Source organism: Myxocyprinus asiaticus, chromosome 41 (genome assembly GCF_019703515.2).
Source record: "Myxocyprinus asiaticus isolate MX2 ecotype Aquarium Trade chromosome 41, UBuf_Myxa_2, whole genome shotgun sequence".
Classification (NCBI taxonomy): Eukaryota; Metazoa; Chordata; class Actinopteri; order Cypriniformes; family Catostomidae; genus Myxocyprinus; species Myxocyprinus asiaticus.
In genome coordinates this window covers 30,937,290-30,948,351 of record NC_059384.1, presented here as the reverse complement: position 1 = coordinate 30,948,351, position 11,062 = coordinate 30,937,290, and the positions used below count along the sequence as shown (strand labels likewise).

General features: G+C 36.8%; 1 protein-coding gene across 10 annotated transcripts in view; it reads left to right on the top strand.

The window, feature by feature from the left end:
- Positions 1-1,194: 1,194 nt before the first annotated feature.
- LOC127432026 (abl interactor 1) overlaps positions 1,195-11,062 on the top strand; it is a 95,350-nt gene continuing 85,482 nt past the window's right edge. For 3 of the 10 annotated variants that reach the window (XM_051682788.1, XM_051682783.1, XM_051682785.1), the window contains exon 1: positions 1,198-1,391. In XM_051682788.1, the coding sequence (XP_051538748.1) occupies positions 1,275-1,391 (117 nt within the window). In that variant the 5' untranslated portion in view covers positions 1,198-1,274. Of the gene's footprint in view, positions 1,392-11,062 lie in introns of all 10 variants that reach the window. The other 7 variants (XM_051682781.1, XM_051682782.1, XM_051682784.1 and 4 more) reach the window with 5 other exon arrangements.

Genomic DNA, 11,062 nt, shown 5'->3' with positions numbered 1-11,062 from the left:
TGATACCTGGAGCATTTATTTATTTTATTTTTATTTATTTTTGTTTGGTTGTTCTTAAACGTTTTGCAAGAACATGTAGAGGTGAATTAGACAATTAATTTAGTGATACATTTTGCTGTTATCAACAACAAAGCCATTTTGGCGTTATAAATGTTGCCATAGAAACGATGACATGAGGACGTGAATAGCTCTGAGAAGAATCTATGAGTTGCCATCTCATAATTACAGTAATTTGGACATGATGTGAATGCACCTTAATATTGCGGAAAATAGCATTATGGGAAATGTAGTTCTCCATCGCAAACTTACCCAAAGGGGGCTTGGCGTAAACGGTCTCTGACTGAATAAAACATATCTGTTCGGAAACTTTGTGTTATAGGCACAGAAATAACATTGTAACGCTTCGTGAAACACATCCAAGTGCTCCGTCCTTCAGTAAATTGTAAGGGACTGATCACAACTAACGCTATACACGTTTTTAACAGTTGAAGTTCTCTTTAATGTATCCATTTCCGCAAAAAATTCTTGCGCAGAAGTGTCGCATTTTTTAAGGTGCGGAGTCAAGTTAATAAGAACTTTAGGTGTTAAAAAACGAGTCATAAAAAGCACCTGCGTTCTGTTCTACTTTTTTCCTGAATTTTTTCCCCCATGAATTATAACGGAAGCCTGCTTTTGTTTATCGGTCTCCAATTTTTTCATTTGCGTTGCCACATGTTTTTAGAGGATAATGTGATGTTTAGAGTATTAAATTTGTTAAATAAATAAATAAAGCATACGGCTCAATAGTGCCGATAATTTAGAGATGCGATGAGTGCCTCACCCGTCAAAGTGTAAGGAGTGGGTAGGTTACATGAAGCGCTAGCCCGAGGTTAGCTGATATCATTAACTACTAGTTGTTATGACAGCCAACGCACAAGTTGAGCCTAAACTCATTTAGAAATGTTGTTGTTCTTGCTCGATTTGGTAGTTTTTACATTGCCTCTTATGGATACCGGAACCAGAAAATAGTCCAGAGGCAATTTAAATCATATGTTTAGTCACCACCAACAGTGGTTAGTCAGGAAAACTGTGGATTCGTTGCGCTTAGTCTAGTTAGTACGTGTTAGGTATGAACGGCCCCTAGTCCCACAACTACAACTCCCAGCGTTCCTTTCGCGCCGCATCACTGTATCCGCTAATGAAAGCGAGGCCGCAGTAGGAACAGCGCTGAGCTCGAGCTTGAGCGCTCAATCAAAGTCGAGAGAACAGGAGGAAGGTCTGCCGAGACATGTAAGATGGCAGAGCTGCAGATGTTACTAGAGGAAGAAATTCCCGCCGGTAAAGGAGCTCTCTTAGAGAGTTACCAGAACCTCACCAGGGTTGCGGACTATTGTGAAAACAATTATGTTCAGGTAAGCGAGTGTTTGTTTGAAGAGAGTGCTTCTGTGCTTCTGTGGCGGTGATCGGATCATTGCTGTAGGGATCGGACAGGAAATATGGTTGTAAAAAGGAAAAGAAGGAATGGACGATCCGTTTGTGGAGATTTGATCTTAAAGTGATCGATCTTTTAGAAGCTTGGTCGTATTTAAGTGTTTTGTTGATCAGATTTGTGATCGTACACAGGATTTGTGTCGTTTACACTGAGGGTGTGTCTGGAGACTGTGTAACTTACACATGTAAAGTTGTGAACATATCCACCAAATCCCCGTGTCAAACTTCAGAAAGCATGAATTGAGGTTTTCCTCGATACATTTAAGGCTAACTTGACTACAGAAGGCGATCGGACTTGTAGTAACTAATGTAAGATTGATATTGTTCTATTGAATATGATCTGAGGATTGAGTTGATATGTCATTTATGAGAGATCAGAGAGTTGAGCTGGAGTTATGATTAATAGATGAGTGTTTCTCTGAATTCAACTTAAATAAGTGCTGTGAACTAATTAGTTTCCTTCAAAGCTGACGTACGAGAAAAACCTCTAAAAAATAGAACTATTGGAATTCCAATTTATTTAGATTATGTACATTTAAGTGATTTGCTATATATATATATATATATATAATGCTAGATATGTACTATGTAAACTGTTTGAGTTTTACTTGTATGAAACTGCAAAATCAGACCAATTTTTTATATTAGCCATTTGAAAATCTAGCCTATTGTTTTTCTTTATTCATCTGATTTATGAAAATTAATGTTTATGAAAAAATAATTTTGAATTTGATTTAATTATAAACTAGTTAATTTTAAGCTGTAATAGTATTCATTCGTTTGTTGCATTTATTTATATTATTACATTACACACACACACACACACACACACACACACACATATATATATATATATATATATATATATATATATATATATATATGTACTTGTTTATAATAAATATGAACTTTTATCTTTTTTTAAAGAAAATTATAAGAATTATTAAACAATATATTTTTCATAAAGGGTTATTTATGAAAAATATTAAATTTTTGTATAATTTTATATTATTTGTATTTTTAGTATGTATTTATTATTGTATTTATACTATTGTAAATTATAATATTAGACTTATTTAAAAGAAATATAAACTTTATTTATTTTATTTTTAATACATTTTATTTTATTATTTTTATTTCATTAACGTAATATATTATAATATTAGTATGTATTGTATTAAATAATATTATACTTAAGGTACAACCTAGTTGAATGTTTATATTTTTTATTAATAAAAACTTAATATTTCATTGCTAACAATTTTTATAATGTGTTTATAGTATTATATAATGTATGATGTATAATATCATCGTTCTTTATAATATAATGTTGTTTTATCTTATTTTTATTTAAGTCACATGTTATGTATATTCACATATTTCTATATAATATTATAATTATTTATAACATATGCAAACTCATTTTTTATGTTAAATTTTTTTTGTTTGGAAAAAACTTCTTGAAGTGATTTTTTTTTTATTTTTATTTCATTCACTACAATTTTTTTTATAATATTAGTATGTAGCCTATTTCTGTAATATACTTATTTATTATAAAAATCAAGTTATTTTATTTTTTCCTCTTTTTTTATTTAAAAAAAACTTAATTTGTGGAAAACAGTCATCAGTAAGAGAACACTGAGCTTTTGACAGTCAGGATTTAAGTATTTATGATTTTGGTAAATTATGAGTCATTTAAGGTTTAGCCTGTTGGCCATTTATCAGTATGACTCTTTCTAGACACACCTAAACAGTTAAAAATAATCAATTGTGAAAAAAAGTGCTAGAAAGAACTGACATTTAAAGATCTCCAATCTCGTTTCGTCAAGAAAGAGTTCATGCACTCTATGAAGTCTGTGAAAGAGAGAACAGTTTAAAAACTGAAAGCAAAATACTTGCTTTCATTCATGACTGATTTACAGCGTCATATGTAACCACTGTCAATCTAACCAATATCTTGATACAGAACATCTGAGATTGAGCTACAAGTAAAAGATAATCTGTGCTTCAGTGGTCTTCAGGTGTAAACAGCATTTAGTTGCATCCTAATTTCTTTAGAAAAAGTTGTTCGACAGGTAGCGCAACACCCGATCAGAAAGCAGCCCATCAGGTTTGATGTAAAATGACAACCAAATCACCTGCATGAGTGAACATGCTTTTGAGTTGCACCGATACTACAGCAGCGACCACAGGAGCGAAGACTCTGATGGGAAACCGATGACTAAGTCTGGTGTTTGTGTCCCAGCTTAACAGTATGGCCTGCAGGCTACCATGTGGCTCTTTCCACCCTGTGTTCTTCCTCTATACATCAATGCCTGAGCTCAGGATGAAGGCACTTCCTTTAAGTGTGAATATGTCTAAAGAGCCCCATTGGAGCCCCAGTGTTTAGTGGATCCCCTGCTAGTGCATAATTTCGTGTTCACAATATACTAATTCATGACATAGGAGACTAGGGAGCGGTATGAGATGCACGAACAGCTTGTGTTGCTATGATGGTGCAGCAGATGCTGGGAGTGCGTTTGTGTAACCAGGACAGTCACTGCCCCACTTTCTCATGTCGTGTGTGAGGCATGTGAAGCATGTAAGGAGTGTTGTGAAGTTGATAGTCTTTTGCAGGGGCTGGACAGGTCACACTGCTGTTTCTGGTGTGCGTGTGGAACGGTTGATGTTCCTCTGGTCTGGATTTAATCACATATGACATCCGGAGACCTTTTAACCCAGTATGCAGTGCATAGAATAAATTTAAAGGGACAGTTTATGCAAAGATGAAACACTCATGTCGTTTTAACCCTGTATGACTTTCATTCTTCTGTGGAACACAAAAGGAAGTATTTTGAAGAATTTGCACACTGCTCTTGTCCATACTATGAAAGTGGATGGTGACCACAGCTGTCAAGTGCAAAAGGACAAAATGCGCCATGAATGTTCGCAAAAGTTAGTCCACATGACTACATTTTAGCTTTGTGTGAGGATCAGACCAAAATGTAAGTAGTTATTTGCTGAAAATCTCCCCCTGCCCCTCCAGGTCTCAAATTTCATTCTCATTGGTGTATGTTCAAATAAAGAATGTAAATATGCACCGCAACATGTTAATGACAGTTAGTACATTTACATGCGCAATTATAATAGAGCTACAGCAGGGTTTTTTTTAAAAGTCGAGCTATAGTTTTCAGCTGTCTGTCCATGTATACATGACACAATGCGTAATCCAATATTTAAACAACAGCTAAGCCAATTGTATTCATATTAGCATGTATACGTGCTGGACGAAGCCGAGCTACAATCACATCTAGATCTGTTAGTAAACATGTACATGATGTTTTAAAATGACAAATTAGGTTAGTCTGACTGAAATCGAACTTTTAAAGTGCATGTCAACGTACCGAGTGATGTCAAACACCATTGCATATCGCATGTCTCGTAATCAAACGCGATGCTCAGTTTGAATATGCGGGAGTGTGAATTACATTATCAATGAATAACAACTTGAATTTTTGTCTGTTTGACATGCAAGCTATCGTATGTCTTGGAAATATAGCATAGAAGTCATATGGACTACTTTTTTGGTGCTATTTTTCTCCACAGCTTCTGTCTCATGTTTTATGGAAAAGAGCACCTGGAACCATGTGATAAACCTCTCCTTTTGTGTTTTCCGCAAGAGTAGGAAGATACGGGTTTGGAACAACATAAGGGTTAATTTTTGGGTGCACTATTTCTTTAAGGCACTTTCATTTAAGGGTTATGGAAATTAGGAATTGGCATTTTCAAGTAATTTTGAAGTTGAGTACTTTAACCCACAAAAGAAGTGTAATCGATTACTTGAAAATTTAAATGTAAGATAAAAATAAGAATGACACGTACGTGGAATTTATATTTTATTTTATTCTATTCACAAAAGTTATGAAGAAAAGTTCAAATAAGATAACTTCAACAAGCTATGCTTTTTTGGGGGGGGGGGACTATATGAGCAGTATGCATTAATAATAAAATCATTTTCACTTGCATAGAATCCAATACTGATGGCATCAAGGTAATACACATACTATATATAAAATGTATAGGCCATCGCATTTTTATAATTTCACATGTTGTTATTCAGAAAAACAAGTGGTGAAAGTCATTTTTATAAAATGCGCTCTGCCTGTGTTAAGAGATTTAATGCACATACACATACTGGTCTGATAAGCTTCCGAGTTTCTCGTACCGCTTCGCATTTTCCATCGGTATTCCGAATACCAGAGTAGAATTAAATAAGAATTAAAATATTACAAGTATTACTACACTTGGCTTTGCTTTCAAAAACACAGACACCATCATACCTTCTCTCTTCCAACACCTCGTTGACACATCCACAGCACCCCCCAGTGGACTCAGTTGTTACTGCGAGATTCTGTGAAATATTTAGAGGGAAAGTACAGTATTCAGCACTGCTCTCTGCAGGCAGATACGCAAAGAAAAGTCTGTTTGCGATATTCGAGTATTATTTTTAATAGTTGACTAGCTGGTGCAGAACAATTACTCAATTAGTTGATTACTTGTGCACATCCCTAATGGAAATGCATTGACTGATGTATGTATGCATTATTTTATTGTATGTGGTATTCATTGCCTTCTGTAATGCATTTAGAGTACCCAAGAGCTCTCTTTGCATGTTTGGCCAGCAACAGTTCCTTTCCTATAGTGCAAGACACACTGCTTTAACCTCCATGCTGATAAGGACGCATTAATGAACATGAGGCCACCTGGCTTAGCTAGCAGGACACAAAGACAAAGAATGCACTTGAATGCTTTCTTTGAATAGGTGATGTACCATAATTGTCATGCACAGAAATGTGAAATGGATCCACTTATACTACAGCAGTCAACCTCTTTTTTATCATTAATTTTGTTTTCAATCTCCTGGCTTGTTTCCCCTTGAGTTTAGGTGCCAGTTAATAATAATAATAATTCCTTACATTTATTTAGCGCTTTTCTAGGCACTCAAAGCGCTTTGCATAGTATAGGGGGAATCTCCTCAACCACTACCAGTGTGCAGCATCCACCTGGATGATGGGACGGCAGTCATTGTGCGCCAGTACGCTCACCACACACCAGCTATTGATGGAGAGGATAGTAAGAGTGATGTAGCCAATTCAGGGATGGGGATTATTAGGAGGCTATGATAGATAAGGGCCAATGGGGGAGAATTCAGCCAGGACACCAGGGTTACTCCCCTACTCTTTATGAGGAGTGCCCTGTGATTTTTAATGACCACAGAGAGTCAGGACCTCAGTTTAACATCTCATCTGAAAGACAGTGCCTTTTTGCAGTATAGTGTCCCCTTCACTATATTGGGGCATTAGGACCCACACAGACCACAGGGTGAGCACTCCCTGCTGACATCCCTAATACCTCTTCCAGCAGCAACCTTAGTTTTCCCCAGGAGGTCTCCCATCCAGGTACTGACCAGGCTCAACCCTGCTTAGCTATAGTGGGCAACCAGGTGAGAGCTGCAGGGTGATATGGCTGCTGGTTCAGTTCATATGCCTGTGCCTTTTGCCTAGTCTGACTCAAGCAAACCAAGTAGAGATGTGGATTTCCATATAATAGTAGCGATCCTTTAGTTCTACACTTGAGAAAAGAATCCTCTAGGCTGAGGTCATGTGTATCTAAGCTTTCTTGTCTTACTGTTTGTTCTGTGGCCTTCATAGGTGTGGTGTGTTTCTCTTTCATTGACTCATTGAATCTGGATAAGGGTTTTGCCATCCAGGACAGATTGCTGTGCCAAGGGCTCTTTACTCTCTCTTATGTTATTTCAACCCCATATGTTGTTGCTTTTTTCTTTGGAGAACAAAAGGAGGATTTGAGGAGTCTTTAAGTATGTCTTTTCCATATAATAACAATTCATTAGCCGCTTTTCCACTGTTGGGCCAGTGCGAGCCAGGGCTATCAACCATAATCATTCTGTGTTCCCACCATTGGGCCAATAACTCTGCAGCGTTGCCCCAAAACCCGCCCTTAATATGCCGCAACGGTGCCAACGTCACACACCAGTCCATTTCACAAGCAAGAGGGAAGCTCAAGCTGAGGTATCGTGTTATCTAGTTATCTAAAAATATCGAGTTTATATCGAATGTAAACAGCAAGATAAGTTAGCGTTGACAGCTCACCAAAAGCACCAATAAGACTGGGTCATTCTGTCTTGACTAGACAAGGTCCCCTGGTTCTATTTTATTCATTTTTTTTTACTGGTAAAGAAATACATAAATGATAATGAAAGTCAAAATATTAAATGCCATAGATCAGTGTTTACTTACTATTTTTGCAGAGTGGGGACAAAATAAAAATGTTTGCTTATATTTCTGAAATCCAAAAACTACTTTTTGGGAGCTCCCAAAAATAGAGATTTTTGACATTATTGTTTTTATGTGAATAAATAAAGGTACATTTCTATTTTCAATTCACTCTATTCATTGAAAAGCTTTCAAATCAAGTTTGACACATTGCGACGCATCAGGTTGGAAAACGTGACATCATCAAACTTAATTGGTTCTTGCATGTCTCGTAATCAAACATCACTTGCGTCCAACCTGACAGCATATTTGATTTGAGAGTTTCGTTGGAGGGGAAGACTAAATTAGGAGCTTTGTAAAAATTCTTCAAAAATGTATTGTTTTATGGTCTGTGAAAAAAAAAAAAAAAATAACAGCGTAAGGATTTGAAATGAAATGCGGATGAGTAAATGATGACGTAATTCTCATTTTTGGGTAAACTACTCCTTTAATTTCACTAAGTCAATGTGCACAGTTTGCTAGTAAGTTTAAATATTCATTGCCTTGTTGTCTTTGAAAGTTGCCATGGAAACGGACACAATCACCCCTCCGAGATGTCTGTGTTTACAGGATCGAGGTCAGAGGACAGTGCAGTTACCCTGGGAGAGACAGAACTTTACCGGCGCTAACTCAGCTCCTGCTAACATATGTCCTAGAAATTGGCGTTAGCACTGTTCATACCAGTACCTAGATTACGGTAGAATGCCATAATCATTTGACTGTTGGCATCTTCTATCAAAGCCATCAATAAGTCCTAATTATAATCATTAGTTTTCCTAGAGGACGTCCTCAGGGCTCGGTTCATCCAAGCAGTGTTTTTTGGAAAAACTGGTCTTTGTAAAGTGTTAAAAGTTTAAACCGTAGTTCCACCTCGTGAAATTCTAGCAGTGCAAAGCTTGCCAATTTGCAACTCTGCTGTCATTGTCATCCAATTCAAATTCATTTTCTTTCACACACAGCCCGAATTGTAGGCTAATTTTTCAATGCGTTTTTCTGCCTCCTTTTGACAGGAAATAATCAGCCCTGATCATTGGCTGTGTTTAAGCAATAAGCCAATGTCAGATAATTGCTTTTATCGGCCTACGATTGGCCGATACTTTGGCGCATCTCTAGTTAAAAGAAATAGTTTGCCCAAAAATGCAAATTCCATAATATGAATTTTTTTTATCTATATTCACATATAGCCTAATATACTGTATTCAGATATTGAGCATGAAGATGTCTCGCCAGATTTGATTTGTCTTTCACAAATTTGTCACGTTCAGTTCAATGCGAAAATGAACGTGTTTTAATAGTTACAATTAATGGTTTTACCAACGATTTACACATTTGTTCTGCTTGTGTGTAAAGAATAATGTTTAATGACATCAAATGCCATTGGTTATCGCGTGTGTAATAACAAATAGCAATGTGGCAATTATAGGTAGACCGATATTTCAGTTTTGATTAATTAATGCTGATAGTTGCTTTTTAGAACTATCGTTATCAGCAAAAATTGATGCCGATAGTTGCATGTAGTTTAAAAAAAAAATTATCCTTTTTTTTCTGGTTATTATTGGGATTTTGATTGAACAATAAACTTCATCTGAGATTTCATTCATTTTGGACTCTTTATTATCTATGTCTGTGCCTGTCATAGTAAGGAAAGACAATTTTATAATTTAATATAAGTCGATTTTAAAAACTACCAGCTGATTTAATCTGTTATCTGCCTTTCCACCACCTTAAGGCCCAGGTATACGTAATTTTTCTGCATTTTGGATTGTGCCCGGCCAACCGCGTTGCCTTTCTGACTGAGTATACTTTTCTGACCGTGAACGAATGTGAATGCGTTCAATGCATTATTGGCAAAATCCACTATTTGGCTACCACTAACGGCAATTTTAATATGGAAAATAATTTTGAGAGCTCCGGCAAATGACAAAATGTTCAGTTAATAGCAACCTAACAACAACTGATTGTTTGGAAGTGTCAGTATCCCTCTACCTCTTTCTGTCGGGAAAGCAAAGGGGGGGGGGTTCAAGTGTTTCGCAGTGTTAATAGGGGACATTCCAAACATTTTTCTGCCTGAAATTTAGAGTGCGTTTCCCTTATGATATGTGTTGGAGTGAAGTGAGCTGGGCTGTCAACACTACGGGGAATCCAGTCACAACCCTGCCATTCTGCTGACTTGTTGAAGAGGAGTGTTCCTCGGCATTGAGATGAATACAATGCAAACTAAACATTTTGTTCTACTGGGGTAAATGTCACAGACTATTCCCGAAAGCAATTCAAATTATCTCAAGACAACTGGCCACCCTCTCACCAAGCAAAGAACGTTCCTCAGCCTAAGACCTCCACATTTGATCCAACAAAATGTGCAAGAGAGCTACTGTTCCTTCCTGTGGTCTTCCTCATGCCTCCAGTGTGCTGGGTGGAGTTCTGTGACTCATCTCTAGGGAGGAAATGTGGGCTTTTCCTTCCTGTACACTCACAACCAGGAACTGCCCACCTATCGTATGACTTATTTCAAACTTTCCAGAAGATTGAAGGATAAACCTTAAAGGAATGTACCAGGTTACAACTTAAGCTCTATCAACAGCATCTTTCTCTGGACAATGATGTACTATAATGTAAAGAAATAATTGCAATTTAAATGTTTCTTTGGGGATATTTCATCAGAAAACATGGCTACTACTAAATGGCTATCAGTGGAGAAACATGATTTTTGCCATCATAGTTCTGGCTTGGGATGTCGTGATTATGCGTTTTCATTAACCGTGATTAAAAATGTCACAGTTATTTTAACCGCTAGAATTTTGAATCTACTGTTAAAAACCTCTTGCTTATGCCTGGCTGGTTACTAGCTGTTGCTATGTTTACGGATGGTGTCTGCACAGTGCTTGGCCAGGTGTCAATAAGCGTGAAACTGGGGCTACACACGAACTCCAAAATATAACAGAGGAATTCAATATACCAGACTCTTATCCAGGAAAAGAGCAATTTAAATCAGCTGTTTGGGAGCATTTGAATGACTAAGGGTTTCTGAAGACGATGGATGTAGAACATGCAGACAGAAGTCAAATAAAGGTACACTTCCTATAATGGGGCAGGATGTTCTGCCAGAGCCCTTCTATCTTGGAATTGCTCAGGATAATTTGCAATTTGGTCTAGTGGTTGACCCATATGGGTTTTTTTAATGGCCAATGCCGATATCCAGAGAGCAGGGTGGCCGATAGGCCGATACAATGCTGATATATCACACAATTTAATATAGTAATAACATAAATATAAAATTGCTA